General features: G+C 34.1%; 1 protein-coding gene across 1 annotated transcript in view; it reads left to right on the forward strand.

Moving 5' to 3' along the window:
* LOC118194541 (neprilysin-2-like) overlaps positions 1–26,915 on the forward strand; it is a 106,605-nt gene that overhangs the window by 17,699 nt on the left and 61,991 nt on the right. The window contains exons 4-8 of the mRNA XM_085817868.1: positions 1,417–1,578; positions 2,775–2,858; positions 5,923–6,134; positions 8,562–8,741; positions 14,711–14,797. Of these exons, the coding sequence (XP_085673994.1) occupies positions 1,417–1,578; positions 2,775–2,858; positions 5,923–6,134; positions 8,562–8,741; positions 14,711–14,797 (725 nt within the window). The remainder of the gene's footprint in view (positions 1–1,416; positions 1,579–2,774; positions 2,859–5,922; positions 6,135–8,561; positions 8,742–14,710; positions 14,798–26,915) is intronic.

Raw genomic sequence — 26,915 nt, forward strand, 5'->3', positions numbered from 1 at the left:
AGTAAATTGTGGCTGCAAATGTCAACTGAAATAAAGTTGAATATTTAATATTACTCGGCCCGCCAAGTTTCTGTCACCTCACGATGGTACGATTTTCATGAAGTCTGTAATCTTGTAGGGAAATTACTAAAACGTACTATCCAAAATTGTAGATATTCATTGGCAGCGTGGTTCTTTTCGTAGACTTATCAATTTTCAAAAAACGAAGAAAAAAATTGTTCTCATGTAAATGTACTCAAAACAAGTATATATTCTTGTAACAAAAGTTCGTAATTGGTGATATTTATCTTTCGAAAGGTACTAAAATGTTAATTAAATTTGAATAAAATCTTTGATTAAGATTTATGTTACAATGTAATAAATTACAATGTAATTAATTAGCTCTATTTCTACATTTAACGAAGAGTTACTCAAGTAGAAAACAAATACATGTGATTAAAATTAATTTGGGTGGTCCATATTTTTAGAATAGCTCTTCGCAGCAGAATGGACCTACGGTTTTAAACAGGCGAAGACTGAGCTAATGTCAAAAAGAGCATTGTTTTGCTGAAAAATTGTCCAGCCTTGGGAAACCGTACACTAAGCTGCGGAAAGAGCTATTTTTCCAAGATCTTCTTGTAATTTTTGTAAACTTACCTTTAATTATTTCGTTTTGTCCAATATCATAAACAACAATACAGCTCTAAATCATTAAAAAAATTGGAGGCTGTTTCCTCGTAGTTAAAATACAACTCTTTTGTTTGCTTCCCCTTGCCTTTATGAAGACGTTGAACCCTTTGATTAAATGTTTAGATTGAAATCTTATCAAAAAAGCACCATATCGTAAAAAAATACGAGAGCAGCGAAAGAAATATTTCTAAATTAGAAACCAATAGAATAAGAGGCTTTAAAATTTTAAAAGATTAAATTAATTTGAACATGTAAAATAATGGAATTTTGAATAACTAGCTTACTCCAGTTTTGAGAAGTCTATTTTTTTGGATCCAAGAATACATACGTTTGAACGCAAGAAAATGTATGCTATACGTCACACATTTGGGCCCAAGTAAATCTTTTTTTTAATCATAGAAAGTGTTAACTTAATCGTCGAAAGTGTTATGTTTCTTATGTCGTCTATAAATTTATAATCCAGCTTTCAGAAGGTGCCATTTTACAGTACTGGTATTAGCTGATACCATACTTTGCACAAACTTCGCGATTTTTAATTGCATTAATGATAATCTATGATTTTTCGGAACTTTATTAACCTTTTTATGCTAACATTTGCCAAAACCATCAGAATGTATAAGTTATAATTTATATATTTTAACTGCATTTCAAAGCATATCTTTTAGTATTTCTTCCTGAAATAGAATTCGATCTATGATCGAGAAAAGTTATTCGCTCATAAATGATGACTTTCGTATTAATTCTCAGCTGCTAACATCTTGTCCAATTTGGATGCTACGGAGAAGCCCTGCAATGATTTCTACCAATTTGCATGTGGTGGCTGGTTGAACAAACATGCCATTCCTGAGGGAAAATATCTGATTTCCGTTGTTTCCGAACTTCAAGATGGCATCAACCGCAAACTTAGAAGTAAGTAAATATGCTTATACCTTTCAGAACTAAACTGATTGCAGATCAGAAGATTGCGCAACTAAGATTTAAAATCTGTAACTTTTAAATGTTTTGTAAAAAGAAGAACTATATTATTCCTTCGTCCAAATGTTGAGCATAGTTTTAAAGAAGGTGGAACAGACAATGATGAAAACTGAGACGCATGTCTTATATTGGGTATAATCCAAACATTCAACAAACTGCAGTGAGTTTTCAATGCAATAGCAAACTATTTAGCCAGATATGAAAAAGGCGCGGGTTTTGTACCCCTGTTTTAAGTTACAAACAGCTAATGTTTCAGTCATCATTGACAGCAGTTCACAACAGTGTTGAGAAAAGTCTGTACAAAGACTGTCTATGAAAGTGTTAAAGGAGCCGCAGAAACTGACAATGAAAATGATACAGAAAAAACTGATGACATGCCATCATCAATCGAATCTAGAAAAGCACTGCGGATTCTAAAAAAAAACTCTTGAACTGAAAATTGCAGATCAAAACAGCTACCACCAGTTTTACGAAAATAGGAATATAAATTTGAAACTATTGTTGAACGATATGTATTCCGATTTCGAAGAGGCGACTGCAACTCTTTTACCAAATTTATGATCGCTACCTTGGTTCGACGACGTGACATCAGTAATGGTTAATATTGGTCTTGATTTAGGAGGAATAAATTTGACAATTATATTGTTCTTTTACATTTATTTTGAAAGACATCAATAAATTACATCACTCACACTAACACAGCAACAACGTTACCACTGCCAGAATGCGGACACATACTAGAAAACCCTTTTCGGCGCGACAGCGCCCTCTTCCCATGAAAAGTTGCAACAATATGAAATAAACCCAGACAGAATAGCTGTTTGCAAGAGTTAAAAGTTCATTAAGAACGTAAATATTAAAAAAATATTTATAAAAAAAATATGAAATGTAATCCAAAATTGCGTAAGTGGTTTAATTTTAGTATTGATTTGTAATAATTATTTTAAAACTTATTAATGAATTAATTGTTAGCGATTATTTTACTTGAAAATTTTAAAACTGATATCACGATTTGTCACACACAAATCGACATCTATTTAGCTTAGCCGCTTAATAAACTCTAATGCATTTGAACTGGAAGTGATTTTAATAAGCGGCGGGTTCTAAACATACATATTTTCAATTTCCAGGTCTTTTAGAAGAGGAATCGGTGGAAGACGAGCCTTATTTCATTCAAATGATAAAAAGATTCTATTACTCCTGTATGGATCTCGGTAAGTCTCATTTCGAATTATTCTCCCATCATTTACACTCAGTCAACCTAGAAATGAGGCACTCTTTTCAAACATTTTGCTATATCTTGAATATAAAGGCTATTCGAATGTAATGATAATGTTATTTGATATCCCATGAAACAGCTCATCAGCAAACAGAAAATAATTCAGTAGTATCCCTATATAATATGGTAACGGATACAAAATGGCGTACCTTTTGGGTAACATTCACTAAATATGAGACATTTTGTTCGTAAAAATGGAATGCTATGATCAGAGTCATGTTTAGATGTTTCTTCACCTGAGGCAAGAAGGTAACTGCGTGCCCATACATGCAGTGCACTTTTATTTCAAAGATAATCACGTTATGTTTTTGCGCTTTTATGTTTAAATCAAAATACCATTACTCGTATTACTTATAAAACATTATTATACTGGCGTTTTACTCTGTAGTTTAAAACTGGTAAACATTATAAGCTTTTCATAATCTTGTCAAAACAACAAATCAACAATAAAAGAGTGTTAATAACAATGTACAAAAAGTATTTACTAATTTTCAAGCACAGAATCTATTTTCTCTTGCTTTTAAAGAATCTAAATTATCATTTTTTTCAAAGTCTGTTTAATTATTTATAATCACTTAAAGAAATGTATTTGAAAGTTTTCTTGAAGAACTGAAACTCATACATATGTTTTTAGTTTCTTAAGCTTGGAGAAGTTTCTTTCGCCACTAACAACAGTAACTTACAATTTTACATTTTTATCACATCTTACAATTTCAGATAGTATTGAACTAGACTCTTTTCATGAATCATTTTCAAAGATTTGACTTTGTCGTCGCTTTAGTGTATTCAACGTTTGAAATTGTACAATTTTTAAAGTTAGAGAGTTTTGAGACATACACTCCATAACAAAAAGCGGCTCACAAAGAAGAAGGAAATTTGGAATGGGACGAAATTACATGTTTCGATACCTTACGACAGAATATGTAAATGACTATAAACAGAGGGCAGTCCAATGCCAAGGCATACCTTCCATGCACATGTGGTTCCGTTGAACTATGAGGACTGTACGATGCATTTGTGATCTCAGAGTTCAGAAATGGAGTCTTCGTTGTCTTTTATTTCTTAACTGTATGCAGTTATATACAACAATAGCAAATACATCAATTCTGGACTACTAGATTGTATGAAAGTTGTATTGGTCTTTCAATTATTAACTGCATAGTTTTTATATAGCGGGATATTTTAAAATCATCTCTATCAGTAAAAACTTCTTTAATACTACCAAACTTCCAGAACTTTCACCGTAGTTTGTCATCTTGTATTATCACAATATCTCTAGTTTTTAATCCGTCAGATTTATTAGGGGAATTAATGGAATTCGCTGATTTAAAATTTAACAAATATTCGTTTTTCCACTTTTACCAAAAATGGTTTAGAAGAATCTCTCAATAATTGAAACTTTTCACCAATGTCTCCTTGATACTTGAAGGGACTTCTCCTGGCAATTCAGTTGTAGTTAAGTTCAGAGGTCCTTTTTCTAATCTGAAGTGACATGGGATCAATGGATAAGTTTCCTTAGGATCTTTAAAAGCAAAAATGATAGGTCTTGAATTCAGAACAGCTTCGGCTTCCAAGAGCATTATCTCTAATTCTCCGAGAAGTTTTCCTAAAACCTTTTTTAAAGTGGTTTTTTGACAGAGTGTATAAGACTTTCATAATCCGCTCCACTATGCTGTCTTTTCAACAATGAATTCCTATTTGATTCCATGCAAGATATAAAAATTTCTAACATTTGGTGGATCATTATTCTCCACATGTTTCTGAGATAGATTCCAGTTGGCTTAAACTTCTTTGCATTATCTGTAAAAAATACTGAGCATAAACCTCTTCGTAGATAAATCTCCTGAGTGCAAAAAGGAATGTTTCAGTTAATCGATTATTGGCAAGTTCAAAGTGTACGGCTCATGTGAAAACCCAAATGCACAGTAAAATGTAGTTCTTATTATTATCGTTGTGATTTACGTACAGGAGACAAATCAATAAGCCAGACGAATTGCAGCAAATCGTTGTGATTGTTCAGTTCGAAAATGAGGAAAAGGAACTGTTAATTAAGCTCCAAGACGTGCGTTAAGTCATGTAATTAATAGACGTTGTACTTAATAGACATAATTAATAGACATGTAATTAATAGACGTGCGTTAGACAATAAATTTCACATTTATTGAGAGAGACATGATGAATTTTCTACCTTTGACGATCCAAAATTGGAGTCGAATTTGAGTTTGAATGCCAGCAATTCCAAAATAAAATATTTTTTCGTGTGTATGTGTCACAATCAAATCAGTGAATCCATGTTTCTGTGTTAAATGATCAGGTACTTTGTGTCAAAGCTTAGATTTGCTCATTATAGTCTTTCTACTACATGGAGTATAGCTTTATCATCAATAAATGAATTTAAGTCCCTAATTTTCGATTCTGTATTCTAAATTTCGATTTTTCAAATGTTTCATTAATTTAGCTGTTTCTCCTAAAAATAAATTTTTGGTTACTGAAAACCAGCTGCTATGGGAATATATTTCTGGCTTCATCATTGCCTTAACCATTTTCAAAAGCTAAAACTTTTATTTTGAGAGCTAAACATAAAAATGGCAGCTTAGAATCATCTCTTCCTAAACACGAATTCTACAGCGGAACTAATACCAAAGACAGCCATCAACTTGAAGAATTTTGGTTTTAAATGTTCCGTAATTATTGTATTTCATCTTGAAGGGCGGTCTTTCAGATGCTCGTTTCACACATTCAATTGCTGTAAATTATTGAACATTTTAGTTTGTTACGGTTTTGGGGTATTGAATGGTTTAATTCATTGCTTCAACCATAGAGGATGAGACTTTGTCAATCGTTCAAGTGAAACAGATGACAAATAAAAGTGCCTCACAGTTGTACAAATAAAAGGGATATTAAGTGTGCCTCATCTGAAATGAAATTAATTAAATGTTGTGGATATTCCAACCTATGTAATTAATAATTTCTGTTTGTTTAAAATTGTTTGCGGGAAGAACGCATCCAGCAGAAGGGCAGTGAACCTCTGAAGAAGGTTTTAAAGGATCTCGGAGGCTGGCCGGTAGTAGAAGGAGAAAATTGGAATGAGACTTCCTTTGAATGGATTGATTCAATTGAGCAGATGAGTAAGAAAGGCTACAACCACAACATCCTGATGGGGTTGTCAATTTTACCAGACGATAAGAACAACACAATTCAAATAATAAAGGTGAGTGAGCTCTGATTTACCAAAACAGCATTTGGCGATTCTATCGCTAACATTAAAGCAAAGATTGTAAGCACTCGATCAACAAGACGAAATAAAGTTGATTAATGATATCATAGCTGATAATAAAATGGATATTAAACCATGTAAATTGTTTATCGTTGAATATCGTTGTATACAACTTTAAAGATGGCGTTTTATTGTCCTATTTCGAATCAGATTCATAAGTATTGTGTATCAGAATTAGTAGGACTCTTTGCCACATAGTATTTGTTTCCTTACTTGTACAATAAAATACTAACTAACACGAACTTCACACAAACGGTAATTCAACTGTCAATAAAACTAAAAGCTTGAAGCTTATGCTGCTTTATTTAAATATTTTTAATTTTCTTCGGGTTATATAAGACTGGCTATTAAATTTTGCTTCGGGCTATTAAATATAAATTGGCAGGGCCTTAAATTTTGTAACACATTTCAATTTAATAAATCTTACAAAGGCTCTCAAATGTCTAGACCTTTTCAATTAAAATAATTTTTTTTTTCAAGCGGAATCAAAACTTATAAAAATGTAAAGAACAAAAGATAATATAAAGAGGCAAAAAGCATAAAAGGTGCAAAAAAATAAACACTAAAAAACTATGAGGTAGTAAAATGAATAGTTACACTGTCTACAGCTGAAAGGGCCAATACTTAAGAATCAATTTAATTAATTCAGACCAATATCTAAAATATGAAAGTGGGCTAATAAAATTACGATGAATGCTGGCTTACGAAACACATTAGTTCCAAATTAAAAGATATAATGTTTTTTTTATTAGTGTCAATCATAATTTTGATCTAATAAAATTTCTTAGACTACTGTTTATCTTTCTTATCAAAGATAACTTATGGTTTTACATGCCTTTTGGCATCTGTAGAAAACAGCTTAAAAGTATTTGTTTTAAGATACCATAAATCATTTGAATACTATTATAAAACTGCAGCTACCAGGTTATTAGTTAACAGTTTCAGACCACTTTAACTGTTAACTTCTAGAACTATAAAGTCAGATAGATAATTTATCTTTCCATCTTATTTCTAAAGTAAAGTAAATATAAATTTAAATGAGGCTTTAAAATAAACTATTTTGATTTATTCTTCAGCCTGACGGTTAAACAATTTATTCTGATTACAAGGGTCGTTTAAGGTTGACCGGGTTTTTTATTTCTTCAGAAGAAACAGATACCACAAGAAGCACCAAACTATACCAGCTTTTCAAAGTATTCTCCGTGAGCGTTAAGGTACCGTTGCCATCGTTGTGGCAGCTACCTGATTCCTTTGGCGTAGAAAGAACTTGGTTGTTTTCGTAGCCACTGGAGGGCATCATTCCGCAGTACTTCATCTGCCGTGAATTTCTTCCCATCCACATGGTCTTTAAGGAGTGCAAACAAGTGATAATCACTGAGGGTTAAATCTGGACTGTAGGGGGGGGTGGGGCAGAGCTTCCCAGCGCGATTTGGGCAGAATTGTTGTCACAGTATCCGTGTGAGGGCGGGCGTTGTCATGGAGAAGAATGACATTTCCAAATAACATCCTAGATCTTTTCTTCGAATGGATTTTCGCACAGCCCCACTCAATAATGTGGAGTAATACTGGGCATTAACTGTGCACCCTTTTTCCAGAAAATACACATGGGTAACATCCTTCATATCGCAGAAGACACTTACCATCTTTCCAGCGAACGGTTGCGTTTTAAATTTTCTTGAGCGGCTGGGAACCTTTATGCCACCACTCCATGCTGCTTCTTTTGGTCTCTAGAGTTGAATTGTGCAACCATGTTTCATCACACGTGATGATGGATTGCAACAATTCATCACCTTCGGCTGCAAACCGATTAAGAAGCTGTTCACAGACCGTCATGCGTGACCACTTCTGATCAAATGTCAGCTGGCGAGGAAACCACCTTGCACAGATTTTGTGAAAGCGTAAGTTGTCGTGAAAGATTGTCTCAACACTTGCGACACTCATGTTTAAAGATGTTTTTAATACCATATCTATCCGCACTTACATAGTCTGCGACTAGTAGATAAATAATTTGAATAAGGAAGAATTAAATTTGGATTTGCTGCAATACTGTCTCGTTAAGAAAATCATAGCGCATGATGTTACGAAATGATATGATATTCCTAATGGATTCTATATGATGTTATGATATTCCTAACGGATTTGTGACGTTTAGGAAATCTTGGTAAATCATATTTAAAAAAACGAACGTCTGAAAGTTTTTCTTAAACGAAAGCATACGTTTCGCTTAAGGGGAGCAATCAAAAAAGTAAACAAAAATATTTGTAACTCGACATGTTACTGTCGTAGAAAAGCTTACTGATTTTTTTTTTTTTTTTTTACTTATCCAACTAATGTAAAATTGTTTTTGATTCTTTTCTTAAGTTGGACCAGGCAGCTTTAGAAATTCCAGGTCTCACGTATTTGATGCAGGGTTTAAATGATTCCTCTGTAGCTGCTTATTTCAAAATGATGATAAAGGCAGCTAATAAGTTGGGTGCAAATGCAAGTACCTTGGAAGATGAACTCAAGGAAACGCTTAATTTCGAAATCATGCTGGCCAATGTAAGTGCAGAAGTTTCTCCATTGAGCTGTTAATTCATTTATTCTTCAGAGTAACAGTTTTTCATCTCATTTATCTGTTTTTTATATGCCCCACAATGACCTCATTTAGTGCATTTTCATTTTACTAGATTGTCTACTTCTTCATATTATTTAATGTGAACATGAATTTTGTGTTACAGTAGTAAGATTCTTTGTAGGTTTAGGAATTAATTTCAATAAAACAATTTTTCATGAATTATTAATTTAAAACCATTTGCGAAGCTTCTTTTTTCTGCGTTAAATAAGGAAGCATTTTTTAAATCAATCTCCAATGCAATAATACTTGAAGTACCTCTGCCAGCTGTTTAAGAACTGTCTCTTCAAATTTGCATGTTGTTTCCCATTGACTTAATATTCCTATATATGTATGTATATGTATATAGAGAGACAGAGCTTAAAACGTTTATCCCTTTTGAGAAAAGAAACTAAGAGAAATACTGAAGATGTACAATGCGAAAAAAAGGGGGACAGTTCTATACCACCCGTTCTACTGGGCCGATTGACGAAATTCAACTTGCGTTTTTCATATCTTGAAGGCACAACGTAGGAGATGTACTAGATTTATATATAGCATTGTTTTAATGTAGACATTATGACACAAAATCAGACCTTTTTCTCAAATGGCATGCCGAGTATTTTCCGTATTTCGATTCTACAACTCAAATTATGCCAAACTGCCAAAATTTTAAAAATCGCACGTGTAGTCTTTTAAAAATTAGCTTTTAAACTTTTAGCTCCTCAATGTTAATTGAATTTGATATATATTTATTAATATCTCCTTTTACTTCCTTGTACGAAGTAAAAAGGAAGTATTGTAATCGCGAAAATTTCATGCAGGATATTTCAACGAAAATATCCATTTTGACCGCTATCGAATGCAATTTAACGATGTATTTGCGTGGTATCTGTACGTAAGGACAGAATAAAAGACTCTTTTCCTCCAAAAAATTATAAAACTGCTTTAAAATGAATTCTGAAGAAAATTTTTCGTGGCGACTGTACGAACGTATGTACGTATCTCGCATAACTCAAAAACGAGTACCCTGAAGAACGATGAAATTTTGTATATAGGACTACTATAACATGTAGATGTGCATCTCGTATTTTGGTTGCAATCGGCCGCGCCAAACGTATATAAATATATTTATATATATATCCACTCTGTTACCGGGCTCAGTGATCTCAGTTTCTTTACTCGTATATGTTTGTAAATTGTACATTTTTTGCTTTAAAAATGATTGAATTATGTTGTTCTTGTCTTCCGGTTGAGGTTTTTATGCCTTTAGTAAATCTGTATGCAATATTTTTAGAATTATCACCAATTTTAAAGTTGTTTAAGTGCCGCTAAGCCTTTTTTTTATGGCGGCCATTGATTGTTTACATTTGAAACAGCAGACTAGTGGATTTGTTGCCAATCTAGAGAAACTTAGCTTCGCAACATCAAAGATAAAGCCTTCGTTTATTATTGCCAATTAAATAATGCTTAATCCTTTCTGGAATTTTTTCGAGGAAATAAGTGTTTCAGATTTACTTCGTAATTTTTAATATAAATATTTTGAGTTTTTATGTATTTTTGCCTTCTCGCGAAGTGAGAACTGAATTAATTGAATAAGAAATACTCAATCGTTTGTGAAAAACTATTTCTTTTTTGTTTTGTTTGCTTAATTTCTTTTATACATCATTCTAGTTTTATTATAGCATTTGAATAGAACATGTGGCAACGATTAGATAATTCTATTCTTTATTTTATAATATGAATGATATATAATACTGTTAAGTGAATCTAGCGTCAGAGTGTCGCTATGGTAAACAAATACTAGAGTGAATTTTAAAGAATGCATTTATTCTATTGTGGTTTATGCGTTATCGGCGAAGTAGATTTAATACAATCCAATATGTTTAAATGAAATGCAAGAAAAAATGCATATTTAATATTCCGTACAAGGAAGTCATGTGGTGTACACATCAGATTTTTCTATTAAATGTACCTGATTCCTTGTTCCAAAATTCGAAATTTAGGCTTAATCAAAATATAATTTGCACATTTTGTATAATTTATTTTAAAAATTTGTATTTTTAAAATTTCTTATAAATTTTTCGAAAACATTTTGTATTATAATCTATAAAATTTTTAACATCATCTTAAAGTAGAATTTCTAAGCATATTTACAAAAAAAAAAAAAAAAAAAAAAAAAAAAATAGAGTTTTTTATTTAAAATTTCCTAAGATATGCGTGAATTTACATTTTGGGGCGTTTTGAAATTTGGTGTATTTAATATGAGCGATAATAGCGAAAATGTGGTTTATGTTGTAAAAGTTATTTGAAAGAATGAACGATGGGTCAATTAAAAATAAGGAAAGTAAGTAGGTTACTATAAACTAAGAATTCCGCGAAGCGAATTAATCTTGGCGCAAATTGAAAAAAAATCCATCAAGATAAATTTTTAAATTTCCCCGTAAATTTCTCTCAAAAAATTACAAAATTTAATATCTAGGCATATTTCAGTCATAGAATCGAAATAGGCAAAAAATTTATATGTTCAGAAAAAGTCCGATTTTGTGTCAAAATACCTATGTTAGAATAATGCTATATATAAATCCAATATATATCCTAAGTCGCGCTTTCGAGACATTGAAAACGCGATTTGAATTTCGACAATCGGCCAAGTAAAACGGGAAATACGGAACTGTCCGATATATATATATATATATATACAAGATAAAATTATATGAATCAGAATTATAATATAACTATAAACATTCATTCTTCCTCTCTATTCTAAAATCGTAATAACTTCTCTGCATTGCGTCATTTCTAGATCACTCTATGGCCCGCGCAGCTCTGATGACGTAATAATTGTGAACCAAAACTTTTCTCTTCGCCGTGCTTCCACCTTTCATAACTATGCACTTCAGCTTTTGCTCTCTACTGTGCTAAGATGTAATTTCGCTGGCTTTTTTTTTCTATCTCAACAATATCAAAAATGTAAATCTTCTGTGGAAAGGCACGGCTAGAGTGCCGAGTGATTGTGGCCACAAATATCAATTGTAAATAAAAATGGAATTAAAACTGCCTCGACTGCCAAGTTCTTTAGATATTACCAAGTTAGCATTACTAGCATACTACGCAATCAAATTTCGTCTTCAATATGGGTCTAATCACGCATCTACAGTGTTCCGTCTTTTCCTTGTGCTTTTAATATGACAATTAAGCCGGTAGGATTAACCTGGTGCAAGTTTTCCCGAATGGATTTCGAACTGTGCTGCCTCGAACTACCAGTGAATCATCAAATTCATTTCCGGTGTGGGATTTAACGGCACATTCAAAAATTGCTTCGAAAATCATCGAGTAAATCTGCAAGTTCAAAGTCGAAAGTGTTCGGAATCAAGGTCAGTGTCGCCAACGTAGTGAAATATGATTAATCTTCCTTGCTCGCTTCGAATATTCACAATGTTTATGCATCTCCGATCATCGCGTAGAAAGAAAATTAAACATCCAAAGTGCTTTGAAGGTCATCAAAGTGAAATATGAAATGCCAAATAGTATTTTGTGCTCTCTTGCATGTTCAGTGCTTTATTCGGAAAATTCTTCAAATTCTAAGAATGCTATATTATCATACGTCATCAAATATGATAGAGAAGTGATATTAATTTCCAAATTGAGTACATTACGTTTTAAAAAAATTGCATTTATAAGTTAATTGTATAATGATTTATTCACGGTAATATTTTGCTTTAATCATTTTAAGATCAATGTTAATAATTCAAAAGTATTATGATTTATTTAAAATGTAGTTTTGCATTTCTGAATTGGAAAATAAAAATTATTGAATTTGATAAAAATTAGGTAAAGAATTTGAAGGTTTGACTTAGGGAAGGTTCCTAATGTGAATAAGATTTTTGTACTATTGTTTAAATTTCTTTGAATTTTTAATTTTTACTGTGTGTTACGAATGAAATTATTGTTTGAACGTTTTGAGTTGTAGGAATTTCTTTAATGTCTTTATGATAAACGTTAAAGGCTCTCACCTTATGAAAAAATACATTTTTTTAATCTAAGTATTTTTATTTTTTCATAAAATGGAGTGTGTTTTTAATATTCATATGGAATGACAGCAGTTGGAAAAAGGCCAGTTGCCTCTACAGAAGGAACGGAGGCCTTTTCTACAGTAACTGCTAATTTGGCAAATCTTTTGGCCACTGGTGAAGAATATTAACACCAGTTTGCTCAACTGATAAACCAATATGATGGAAATGCTAGTATTTAGATAAAGTTGTGGAGTCTTCAAGTTTTGAAAAGAATAAGTAAATTTTGAAATGTCTTAATAAAAGTGAAAAGTTAAAATTTGTTGCGTTTATGAATGATGTGTTACAAAATTTTTATATTTTAAAATACCTTCCCTAAAAAACATTATTAAATAACATGAAAGTTGGCATCTTAATTTGTATTATAATAGAAATATTTTCATCAAAATTGGAAGCACTTTTATTTGAGCATTTACTTTGTGTAAATATTTGAACTTTTACTGTGTGGAACTTTCAAGAACCTTACCTGAAGAATTATGATTATGTGAACTCTCAAACAAAAAGACTTTTGGACTGAAATGCTGAAAAATTCAATAGGACTCTAAAAATTAAAAATTTATTAAAAAAAATTGATATTTATAAATTATACTTTACAGGACAAAAATTTTATGATTTATGTTTTTTTTTTTTTTTTTTCATTTGCTAGTGTTTTAACTCTTTCTCTTTAGAAAGGCTTCTCCACCGTTACGCTTTTTTCTTTTTGAAGAGGGGAATATGTAAGATAAAATTATATGAATCAGAATTATAATATAACTATAAACATTAATTATTCCTAATATAAAATAATATATAAAATAAAATAATATATAAAATAAATTCATAAATATAAAATTGTCTGTCTTTTCATAGGAGGTAACGGTGACCGCCTATTAGGTGCCTCTATAATAAATTGGCCACTACTTCTAGTAGTGGCCAATGCCGTTATAGGCAAGTGCCCGCCATTGGGGGGGGGGTAATAAGGTATTAATAAATACCTTTAAATAACAGTCGTAGGTAAAGAGATTTAATTTCAAAGCAACAAGTTTCCTCTCGACTACTTCAGTGTGAATGGATAATTTAATTGACAATATTAAAATAAAAACTGTATATCCATATAACATTAATGACTAATACTTAAATTATTAAAAATTATGGTAAGCGTGCGTAGTATTGGTTTTTAGGAAATTCCCCTGTTAGCCAATAACCAAAAAATAAAACTGAAAAGAATAACAGATTAACTTTTAGATAAAATAATAAAACCTCTAATTTTTTTTTTTTTTTTCTTTTTTTTCTTTTTTTTTTGTTTTTGATATGGAATAATAAAGTATTCCATGAAACGTGAACAATGCTGATATATAGCAGATATAAGAATTCCAACAGAAATTCAAAAAATTAGATTTCATGAAGATAGTTCAAGTTAAACAATCGCGTCTATCTGCCAAAGCTGTTAAAAATAATGTTCGGAAGATGAGTATATGTTTTCCAAAAAATAACTGGAATTAAAGTTAAAATGCAACTATTTTCCGTGTTGCATCTGGATTAATATTTAATATCAACCAAGTTACAATTACCTCTTAATGAAATCGATATTGACTAGAATACTAGCATCGATTTTAGCTAAACAGACTAGCATCGATTTTAGCTAAACAGATCATTTAGAAATTTCGATCATCACAAATTCTCCTTGAGATACGTCCATGATGTAATAAAAGAACTTATGTTCTGAGTAGGAGAAGTTTTATAATTTTCTGTATAACCCATCATTGACATTACTTAGTGATTTCACCCTGTCATTTACTGAAGATTTGTAGTTCTCTGATTAATATATTAGGTATTTAACAAAATTAAAAATTTTTTTCGCATAGTTTTCTTTGCCTCCTGAAAAAAGACGGAATATGACAAACATGTATAACAAGTACACTGTTCAGGAGCTTATTGAACACTCACCTCAAGTAAGTTATTAATTTACAAAATCATTCTCTAGTGTCACATATATTAAAACAATATTTATTTTCGCTGAAATTTGTTTGGCGGGATATGGAAAGCTACCGAACTGCCTGATAACATTCACCAGTAAACGCGCAGTAGTGAATAAAAATGTGAAAAATGCAGCAGGGTCAAAATATGACATTTCATGCAGCCACCTAGAATATGGCATATTAAGTGATCATATTGTAGAGTTCCCCATTTTGTAAATGCTACGTTACAGCTAAACGTGATTCGCTTAAGAACTGATAAGCGAATAATCGCTTGAGTTCGTGTGACAAGAAACAACAAGATGTAAAGGTAAATAACCCGTATTATTCAAATAAGATTTATCATAACTCCGTCTTGGAGTGTACAATAAAAGCCGACAATTGGGCTTGAACTTTAGAGGCTAAGAAGTAAACTAAAACTAATCTAAACTAAAAAGTTATCAAGATACTAACCGAGTTGGCCTCTTAACGCTAATTGACTGCGAAGCTATCAAGGGCTTAAGTACGGCCGAGCGTAATAACAGCTTTGAGAGAGAGTAGCCAAAAGGCATACGCGCGCAAATCAGAAACTCTGATTCTCTCTAACTCTGCAAGTAGACTTCGCGGTTTAAGTACCGATCCTCCTCATTAAGTATTCAGAGTGATTCCAAAACTACATTCTGGCTGGAAGTAGTAAGTTAATTTGACAGGAAAGAAACTTAAAATTTAACTGTTAATAAAATTAACATAATCCTTACAATGTAGGTAAGGCCGTGAATCTAAAACTATGTTCTGGCTGGAAGTAGTAAGTTGAAGTTAAGAATCGACAGGAAAGGAATTATCACGGCTTTTGAAACAAATGGTATAATGGAGCTCAAAAGGGTATGAATTCACCAGCGTATGGACATCAAATTCCCACTGACATGTAAGTCAGTACTGGCTTTTAAAGCGGAAGGCCAAAGAAGCAGCTATCCCAGTTTTAAATTTAGGACATATTTCCTTCCCCACCTCAAACATCTCTTGTGTTTCGGGATGAACTTTGCTACGGATGACAATTTAAATGCTCCTTTCTACGAGTCTAGTACCACCATAGCTATTTGTGGTGCACTCATCAACTTCGCTGGTAACCTTGCCCATCTTCCACTATATTATTGTGTCATAAAATGACATATATGTATCAGTTCTTTAATTTTATGACACGGTACATGATCTCTGTTGACGATAGAATACTTCAGACCTCAAAGATACATAGTTTACCAATCTGTGATTGAAAATACCGCGGGTGCAGGAATCGCTTTCTAAGCCTTATTCTGGATCCTAGGGGCAGTTGCGAAATACTTCTACTTTGCACCTGTTGTTTCGATGATATGCTTGATCATCCTTTTGGGAGTTTCGTGGCGAAATGTTATTAAGAGATACGTTGGAAAGTATCATCAGAAGACTCGTCGTACGTTTCATCAGCAGAATCATCACGAGTACGATGTCATCAGGAAATTCGATAGTTTTTCTTGTAAGCATGGAAAAATGTTTAATTTTTATAAAACTTATATTCTATTTATAAATTGGAACTGGCAGTTAAATGTTTTAGCTACTCGAAATTATATCAGGTATCTAGATTTAGTTGCTGACTAAGTAGGATTTGATTGTTGATACAGAAGTGGTACAGCAGAATTTCATTGTTTTCAAGTATTTATTTTCTTGAATTTTAAAAGTAACGAAAGACTATTTTCTTTGACTTCGCGCATGTTTTCAGCTTATGTGACTTCTGTCAAGAATTTTCAAATTACTGTAAGATATGTACCGTATTTAGTACCGCATTCCTCCCTCCTAGCCATTTTTAATAGCACACGGTTCTGAAAATCTTTTAAGCATTCACGTAATTTTTTCTTTCCTCAAGACTATCCGAAAATGTGCTTCTCTAAATTTTAAAATGGATTTGTCCATATAGTGACTATTATCGTCTTACGAATTCATTTGCTCATAGAATTTGAGCTATGATAGATGAAGCAGTAGTAATAAAGAACTTCAAGAAAGCGTAACTATGTAATGTTCCTGATGGTTCTAAAGATCATTGCACATGGGAAGATTATGTAATGACGAAGGCGACGAAAACGATGACTATGGCGATGAATTGCAAGCTATAGCAGAATAGCAGACGACACAGACAGCAACATTAAGTTATAGTCTGGTTACTTTAAAGTAGGAACTTGAAGCTACTTTCGACCGCACGGCTCGTAGCCGTGGGAGCAACAGCGACGTGAGAAAAGGGAGCATTGCTTCTTTTTTACCTTCACTTTATTTCAGTGTAGCATTTTCGTTTCACACACAAAACATGAACGAAGGCTGACTTGAAGAAGAGTTTTAAATAAGCTAGAGAAAATAAATGCTTAAATGCTATTCTGTGATGACAGCACGAATTACAATCGCAAATGCAGGGGGGGGGTGGCAACGGACACTTAAGTTCTTATTTCAAAGTAATAGACTCTAGCAGTGGATTAGCAGTGCACAAGAATAACAGCGAGAAAGATTCAAGGCACAGAGAAATAGAAATGAAGATGTTCTAGAAAAACTTAAATGCAATTTTAACAAAAGAACAAAACTGTTAGTTATGAATATGGCCTGGAACAATGTTAGCAGTATAATCAATACAAAAAGAAGAGAGGAGAAATATATAGGGGTGACACAAAAAAACGGGAACATTTTAACATTTCAGTAAAACCAAGAGTGATGCCAGAGAGAAAAACATTTTATTCATAGAAATTGAAACCTTAAAACTTGCCATTTAAGAAACATTAATGAAATTTATCATTTTAAAAATATTACGTCCTTTAGATGGTGTCCTCCTGTACGAATGCATTCTTGAAATCTGCTGTTGATATTCCTCAATGACCGCTGCAACATCTCAGCTGGGACTTCATCCTGAATTCTCTGCTTTAAGTCATGCAGATTTCTTGGTCAAGTCGTGAACACTTTACTCTTGAGGTAGCTAGCGGCCAGGGAACGTTACCGAATCTTGAGATCGCACGGTTACCAAACTATTCTCACATAGCTTCCATTGATTGCCGTGCAGTGTGTGATGTCGCTCCATCCTGTTGAAACCAGGTTTCTTGGTCGTGAGGAAAATTGTTCAATTCAGATGTAACGAAAGATTGTAACATTTCCACGTAACGGTCCGCACTGACAGTTCCTGTAATCTCCTGTTCATTTACAAAACAATAAGGTCCTATAATCCCATGTAATGAAACAGCGCACTGTACTGTAACCTTACTAGCGTGTAAAGCGCGCTCATGAACTTCATTAAGATTTGTGTTCCACTGATCCATTGTTACTAAAATGGCGAAGTGTTTACTTGCTCATAGTCACTGTCCAGCATTACTGCTACTTGCTCATAACTGTCACTACACATTTCAAAAATTGCCGATATTCTGTGTCACTTTGTATCATTACGTTTCTTAACCCTTTAACTGTCAAGTTATTTTGATGATTTGGGTACACAAATTGTCAAATTTTTTTATTGGAAAAACCAAATGTAGCCGAAATAAACATCTCCCGATATATATTCGGGTATGACAATACGATGCACTCAAAAAAAAAAAAAAAAAAAAAAAAAAAAAAATTACCCCGAGAAATACTCGGGTGTGACATTTTCGAACACCAGTGCTGTGCCCGAGATAATCTCGGACATGACAGTTAAAAGGTTATTATTTGTTTGACTGATTATTACAAAGGATATAAAGATTAGTTGGCTAAAAGGAATAGATGGCTTTGTGCAATGTTTTCTAAATATAAGAACTCATATTTATACTACACATGCGAGAACCACGAAAACGTCCATGTAGTCACCTCGTTCGCTGGGACTTGAACAACAGTCAAACTGCAGCACACATTCTCTTAGAATTCAACTAATCTTAAAAGTTAGGGGTTATTCGTGGTGAGTTCTGGGGGTGATTATGTTGATTCCGTGAGTGAGTTCTGACCTCTGGAGTAGCTAAACTCTTCAAACAAACAAGTATGCGTCAGTTTTAAATTTATTCTACCTCGTCACTTGTGAGGGTTAAACCAATATTACTTGGGTTTGGCTAACATAGTATTAACATAGTATAACATAGTAACATAAACTGCCAAATTCATCTAACACCGCATTAGTGATTCAAACTTACCAGTTCTACCTTTATGCATTACTATGTAACTTGAGACAGCTGTGATTTGCAAAGAGAAAAATTTCATGGCAGGCAGCGTCGGCCTGATTATTAAAACTCTCACATCCAGCTTGTGCTATTCTTCTAACTTTATCAGATTCAATGTTTCTTCTAACCTTCTTCGGAAACATACAATGACCTGACTAGGAACAGAGAGCTTACTAAAGCTATGTTCACTAATTGTAGTAAGTAGACAGGATACAGACGAAGGGTATACAAGACCCTTTATTTTTCTTTATATACAATGACTTCCGTACTTCGGAATACAATGACCCTCCACTCGGGGTCTAACGTAAAAGGTATAAAAATAAAACTAAACTCTAATTTAACTTTAGAATAAGATTGGCCTTATAATAACAGGAAGCGTATGTAGCACAGAGACTGTGAACACTACAATACGTTTAATTTATCAAGAGGATTAAAACCTCTGGCCTGGAAGGCAAATAGCAACTGCGTAACTTCTAAGGTAAGCGGCCTGCTTCGAACTCACGGCTTCCTCTCTCCTGCTTGGCAAAAAGGCCACACTTAAATACTTGGCGTTCGCCAGACAACTTTGCATAAAATCCTTCACGCTTATAATTCTGGCCGGAAGTAGAAAATAAGAAGTGATAGTAAAGATTTAAAATAAAATAAACGTTAGTAAAACTTAAGATCCTTACATACTTCCCGCCAGAGTTAATTTGTTTGAAACTGAGGTCTAAAACGACCTTGTTGAAAACTTTTAGCTCTAAAAACTAACGCGAGGCCAACCTTTTACAATCATAACTTAGCTAGAAACTAGAAAATTTAAAAGAAAGAAATTTGTTACAATAGTAGCTCCCGGGATATACAACAATCTTTTTTTTTTTTTTTTTTTCATCTATACTGCATCTAAACAGGAGCTTTATTCAATTCTGGTTCCTTCCAGAGATCTGGAAGGAAAACTAGTTTAATGAAATGTTACAGAATGACATTGCAATTAACATATAGAATATACTTCTCTTAACATTCTTATTTCATTCATGACTATTTTAATTATCTCTCCCCGTGCTCTCTGACATGTGTTGTAAAAGAACACCAAACACGTATGTGTTTCTGTCTACGTGTGCCACACTTCCTCCTACAATCAAAACACTAACGTGTTAAAATTCAACATACGAGACCTCTTAACACACCCTACTTTCAACTCTAAACCCTGAGGTACTATTCTGAAAGTGGCTAACTTTAAAGTGTAGCGTCAGAGAGCCTAACTACATCATTCAACCTTTAACACATATTCACGATGATTTAATCTTTACAGTCACACGAATAACAAATTTTTAACATTACTTTCACTTTTACCATATCACGGTATTTCTTAACATTCAAAATAACAGTTCACATGTATACAAGAACATATCAACATGCCGTTAATTTTACACATTTGAAAACATACATTAGTAGTACATTGTTAACTTCTATTCTTTTCAAAGCAAGTGCCAATTCTTTCTACATTGAAATAATACTACATTTCAAAAAGTCTTTCAGACTAAAACTTCTTTCTTGCTAGAATGTTTTAAATAAAATTTATACAATAACTTTTTACAATATTTAAGTCTTTACACAACGCTATTATACATCAACTTTAGTTTTACGCGCGAGTAATTGAAAAACATAATAAGAAAATCGGTCACAACTCATTTCTCGCCCTTTTGGCGATAAAGGTAGACCTCGCATGAGGTAAAACTTCTTGAAATCTGCCACTTGCAGTAAGAATGAAAGATTAACTTAAGTTTGTAAAGTAACATAAAATTTTACTTATCTTTGTAATATTCAGACATCCTTTTCTGGGCCCAGTCTTTAAAGGTATAGCTGATAGTAGCTTGGTTGATCCTCCTTCTTGTACGGGCTCGCCCTTCAGTGCTTTCCTCTGGAAGCTTCCGTTTTTCACCACTACGGCCGCCCTTGAACACCTTCCTTTTGTGCTCTGCTTGTGGTCTTGGTCGTTTGAAGGCAGCTGGTCTTGGTGGAACCGGGAAACTTCTGTCGTGATCCTGCTTGGACCTCGTTGTTGGCCGTTCAAATTTTTCTTGTACTTTTTCCTCCGCCGCTGATGGCCCTTCCGCAGTTCGGCGACTTTTGCTGCGGAGAGTTCTGTCGGATGAGTCAATCTTCCGTTTTAAAGTCGGGTTATAGTTGCCGTCCTTTCTCCCGGTCCTTTCCACATACGTCGTCCTTCTCCCTTCTTCATTCTGGGGGTGTTCGTGCACTCTGTTTTCTGGACGGTGGAACGGCTTCTTTTTCTTTTTACCTTCAGTTTTTCCGCGGGGCAATTTTCTTTTCACTTGCTTCTGTCTCTCATTGGCTTGCCCTTGTACTTGTCGTTTTCCCACCTCTGGAACTTGTACCTGCGGTGTCTGCCGTGCCGGATCCTGCAAAAGATCTGAAAAGATTTTCATTTTATTACGATCGAAGTAGGGTTTAATTTGATCAATATTTGCGGAACAGGTTTCACCATTTCTTGCCTTTAACACTACAACAGCGTGAGTTATTTTTTCTATAACATATGGTCCTTCAAAGCGTGGAAAAAATTTGGCAGTTTTATCTTCTGGTGCTGAAGAAAGTGAATGATTGATTTTTAAAACTTCATCCCCTACTTTATAAGTTACTCCCCGTCGTTTCAGATCATAGTATAACTTCTGTTTTCTTTGTGCTACTTCCGTATTCTTTTTTGCTTCTTTTATTAGTTTTTCTATATCACCCATTTTAAATTCTGGGGCTCTTTGTTGCACATAAAATAGTTTATCTAACGGTGTTATAACCTTTCTGCCTAGAAATAACTCAGCAGGAGTTTTGCCCGTTGTATCAAGTTTTGCGGTCCTAAGGGCGAAAGCAAATTCATTGACATAGTTATCCCAGCTTTTATGAAAATTTTTAACATAACTACGGATAATTTTCACTATATTTCTGTTGACCCGTTCCGCTATATTTGATTGCGGCCGATACGGGACCATTTTTAAATGACGTATGCCCAGTTTTTGGCACATGTCTTCAAATATATTACTTACAAATTGAGGACCATTATCCGATATAACTTTTAGGGGCGCCCCGTATTTTAAAATATATTTATTTAAAATAGAATCAGTAACTAATTTCGCGGAGGCTCGTTTTAAGGGAACAATTTCGGTCCATTTACTAAAATGATCAACCATAACAAGGAGATAGCGACTTTTGTTTAACTGACTTTTTGGGAAAGGGCCCAATAAATCGATGCCGATTATTTCATTTGGAAATTCGGATTTAATACTATTTAGAAACCCGGCCGGGCGGAAATTAATATAATTAACGGCTTGACATGTTGGGCAGGACTGGACATACGCCCTTGTTAACTTTTGCAGTTCAGGAAAGTAGACTGCCTCGCGTACGCGTTGGATAGTTTTTCGAATACCAGCATGAGAAGCTAAAGGGCTGTCATGGAGCTCTTGCAGGATATTTAATCTAAGACTAGCTGGGATAACAGGTCGAAATTCGTTGTTGGAATTCGTAGTTTTTGTGTAGAATAATAGACCATCTATTAGTTCGTAATGGGCCGCCCTATTTCTTATCGCCACAATATCTTGGTGGCTAAAATTTTCAGGATCCTTCAAATACTCATAAATACTTCCAAACTCAGGATCCTTACCCAGTTCGGTTATTACAGTTTCTCGGGAATTTATTGTACACGCTGTCAGCATTGCAACTTTTACGGTATTACCCTGTTCGTCTAATTTAATTCGTGATAGGGCATCTGCTACGATATTTTCCTTTCCGGGGGTATGCTTGATTACCAGATTATATTCTTGCAGCTTGAGTGCCCATCTTATTAACCTTGGGGATAAATTTTTCCCTGAGTACAATCTAGTTACCGCCGCATGATCAGAATATACTGTTATCGGCGCCTTTCCAAAATAGACTCGGAACTTTTGCACTGCTAACAGAATTGCAAGTGCCTCTCTCTCGGTCGCGGAATAGTTTCTTTGTGTTTGATTTAAAGTTCGGCTAAAAAATGCCACGGGCTGCTGATTTTGCGAAAGTACCGCTCCTACCGCATAATCCGGAGCATCCGCTGAAATTTCTAAATTTTCATCCTTTTCAGGAAATTTCAACACAGGGGCTTGCGTTAATGCTTGTTTTAATTTTTCGAAAGCACTATTGGCTTCAGCCGTCCACGAGAATCTTGCCTTTTTCCTTTTTAATTTTAACAATGGCTCAGCGATAGCCGCAAAATCTTTTATAAAGGACCTATAATATGAACAAAGTCCTAGAAAAGAAGAGAGCTTCTTTGCCGTGTTTGGAGTCGGATACTTTTGTACAGCGATTATTTTTGATTCATCTGTCTCGATCCCTTTTTGCGATATTTTGTAACCTAAATATTTTAATTCAGGGGCTGCAAATTTGCACTTTTCGACATTAACTTTTAGACCGGCCTCATTTAATAAAGAAAACACCTGTCTTAAATCCTGTATATGTTGGTCGAGATTATCACTAGTAATAATGATATCGTCTAAATAGATAAATGTGGACTTTCCAAGAACAGGTCTTAACACAATGTCCATGCATCGCTGAAATGTTGCTGGGGCGCCTGAAAGGCCAAACGGCATACGCAAAAATGCATAAGTGCCAGACTTGGTTATAAAAGCAGTCTTAGGCACGTCCTCAGGCCTGAGCTCTATTTGAAAATAACCATTCGTTAAGTCTAAAGTCGTCATAAATTTGGTTGATTTTATGTTCCTTAAAATTTCTTCTATGATCGGTAACGGATATACCGGATATTTCGTTATGGAATTTAATTTACGGTAATCAATAGCGAATCTCCACCTTTTTGGATGCTCCAAAGGATAATCATTATTTTTCTTACATAAAACCACCGGACTAGCATAACTACTTGAGATAGGCGTTATGATCTTTTTACGTAGCATATCGGTAATATGCCATTCTATAATTTTTTCCTTATTCTTATCATACCGGTATGGTTTTTGACGAACCGGCAATGCATCTCCGGTGTCAATACTATGGTTAGTAACCTGAGTAAATCCTGGAATATCACTAAATAAGGAAGCAAATTCACTTACCACTTGTCGGATTCTATCTTGCTCGTCATTAGGCAGGTGGTCAAGATTTAACCTTGGCGGTTCAACCTTTTCTACACGCACTGGTTTCATCGTCAGCTTAAGGGACGCTGCATTAAAATCCAGTGTAGCTTGTGCGTCTGAAAGAAAGTCTATTCCTAGGATTAAATTTGCTTGCAAATTCTTTACTATAAAAAACATCACCTTTACTTGTTCGTCCTTGATACGGATGTACAAAGGTACTTTACCTACGCACTTACATTGTTCTCCTTGCGCCGCTAATACTGTTGTATTATCCGCATTATATATGCGGTATTTGCGAAAATACTTTCTAAAAAAGACTTCTGCCACACAGGAACACTGCGCGCCGGTATCCAGGAGTGCGGTGGCCGGGATATTATTTACCAAGACTTCAATCTTCGGAAGAGTTAAATTTTTCACCATTACTGTATTTAACTTGTAGGAAGAGGGGTTTTCGTGGCCTTCGGATTTCCGCACCCTCTCGTCAGCAGAAATCCGTTTTAGTTTAAATTATTTTTCCTTTCGGTGCTTTCCTTCTTTCTCCACTGGCCTTGAGACTTTTTTCCTGGGTTGCTATTGAACTGTCGACGTTCGCCGGCTGTTTTTGAATGCTCGGGTTTCCTTGCCCACTGATTCGCTTTTTCTCCGTAGCCATGTGCTTGAGTTTGCTGTAGTCTTGGCGTACCAAATTGGTTTCGCTGTTGATATTGGCGTCTTCTTTCGACGTCCGCCGTTCTCCTACTTTCAAACTGCATTGCTAGCTCAAATAACTTTTCCAGTGTAGTCGGATTTCGTAATTCAATAAAATCTTGCACTTGGGGTAGTAACCTCGGCAAAATCACTTGAATTATTTCAGGATCCGGACGGTTTCCATACAAGAGCTTGAAAATGTGAATTTTTCTTAAAATAAAGCTCGAGAGGTTTTCCATTCTTTGTTGATATATACTGAAAAGTTCTGTTTCTAATTTCGCACGATCCCTTACAACAGGGAAGGCTTTTAGTAGGGCAGTCTTGAAATTTTCGTAAGTATAGGTGGGACTTCCTGCTTGACCCAAGAGACTTCTGCCGATACATTTGAACCAGTTAAGCGCTTGGCCCCTCAAAGCGCTGGTAGCTAAGGTAACTTTTTGAAACTCGTGCACGGGGTAGAGCATGAAGTGGTCATCCAATTTTTCCAAAAAACTGGTTACCTGTGAGTTTCCATTAAACGTTGCTTCTGGTTTCATCGAAGCGCGCATGGTCTGGACGATGTACCCAAATCCTTACAGAGCGGCAGCTGGCATTTCTGGATTCTGAGCCGTTTCTGCAGGCAGCACAGGTTCTTCTTGAAATTCGGCCATGGTTATTCTTCGTCGGGCGCCACTATCAGGTTCAATGTTTCTTCTAACCTTCTTCGGAAACATACAATGACCTGACTAGGAACAGAGAGCTTACTAAAGCTATGTTCACTAATTGTAGTAAGTAGACAGGATACAGACGAAGGGTATACAAGACCCTTTATTTTTCTTTATATACAATGACTTTCGTACTTCGGAATACAATGACCCTCCACTCGGGGTCTAACGTAAAAGGTATAAAAATAAAACTAAACTCTAATTTAACTTTAGAATAAGATTGGCCTTATAATAACAGGAAGCGTATGTAGCACAGAGACTGTGAACACTACAATACGTTTAATTTATCAAGAGGATTAAAACCTCTGGCCTGGAAGGCAAATAGCAACTGCGTAACTTCTAAGGTAAGCGGCCTGCTTCGAACTCACTGCTTCCTCTCTCCTGCTTGGCAAAAAGGCCACACTTAAATACTTGGCGTTCGCCAGACAACTTTGCATAAAATCCTTCACGCTTATAATTCTGGCCGGAAGTAGAAAATAAGAAGTGATAGTAAAGATTTAAAATAAAATAAACGTTAGTAAAACTTAAGATCCTTACAACTTTATACAGTAAAACTACTTGCTACTCAAACCTGCATAAATTCTAGATCGAGAAAACCTCATTGAGAAATGAGACAATAGGAAAGATAATAAATGAAATAAAATTTGTTAGTAAAACTCGAACATACTGTCACGAAACTACCAACGTTCAGCAATTTTATCCACTCGACAGTTAGCTGTTATCGTGATTTTAATTGGAGAAATATTAAGATACAAAAACGAACTCAGTTCACACATCATCCATTAACAACTACAGATAAGTTACAGCAAGTTATAGCTGCATACTATTGTATTCCTTTCTTAATTTGTTCACTCAAAATTAATTATTATCTGCAATCGGTCTTTTAAATTGTTTAAAACTTTTAAAACACGTTTTCTTAAATTTCATTCTGGCTGTTAAGTATTATTTTCGAATCCATTATTAATCCCCGAGTATGATTGTTAAATATTGGGTTTTTAGTTTGCAAACTTAAACTCATGGAATTATTTCTCATATTAAACTCATGGAATTATTTCTATGTTTTAAAATATATGATTTCATGCTTAGGAAAATACATCTGACGTTTGTTTGCAAACTTAAACTCATGGAATTATTTCTCATATTAAATTCATGGAATTATTTCTATGTTTTAAAATATATGATTTCATGCTTAGGAAAATACATCTGACGGAATTAATGCCATAATAAACTTTCAAAAATACATGGCTTACTAATAACCTTACATTCAGAAATTAATTCAGTTGCTATTCTTTTGGAATTTAGCAGATATTTCTCTATTTGATTAAGAAACTATTGCTATCAAATATGTAATGCATATTTAAAATTATAATTATTGTCTGTATTACGCTTTTCGTTAGTGTATGATGACTGAGTTTTATATGAATAAACGCTACGT

The sequence above is a fragment of the Stegodyphus dumicola genome, chromosome 5 (assembly GCF_044657685.1).
Source record: "Stegodyphus dumicola isolate Sdum_Otavi_A_Nest chromosome 5, ASM4465768v1".
NCBI classification, from domain to species: domain Eukaryota; kingdom Metazoa; phylum Arthropoda; class Arachnida; order Araneae; family Eresidae; genus Stegodyphus; species Stegodyphus dumicola.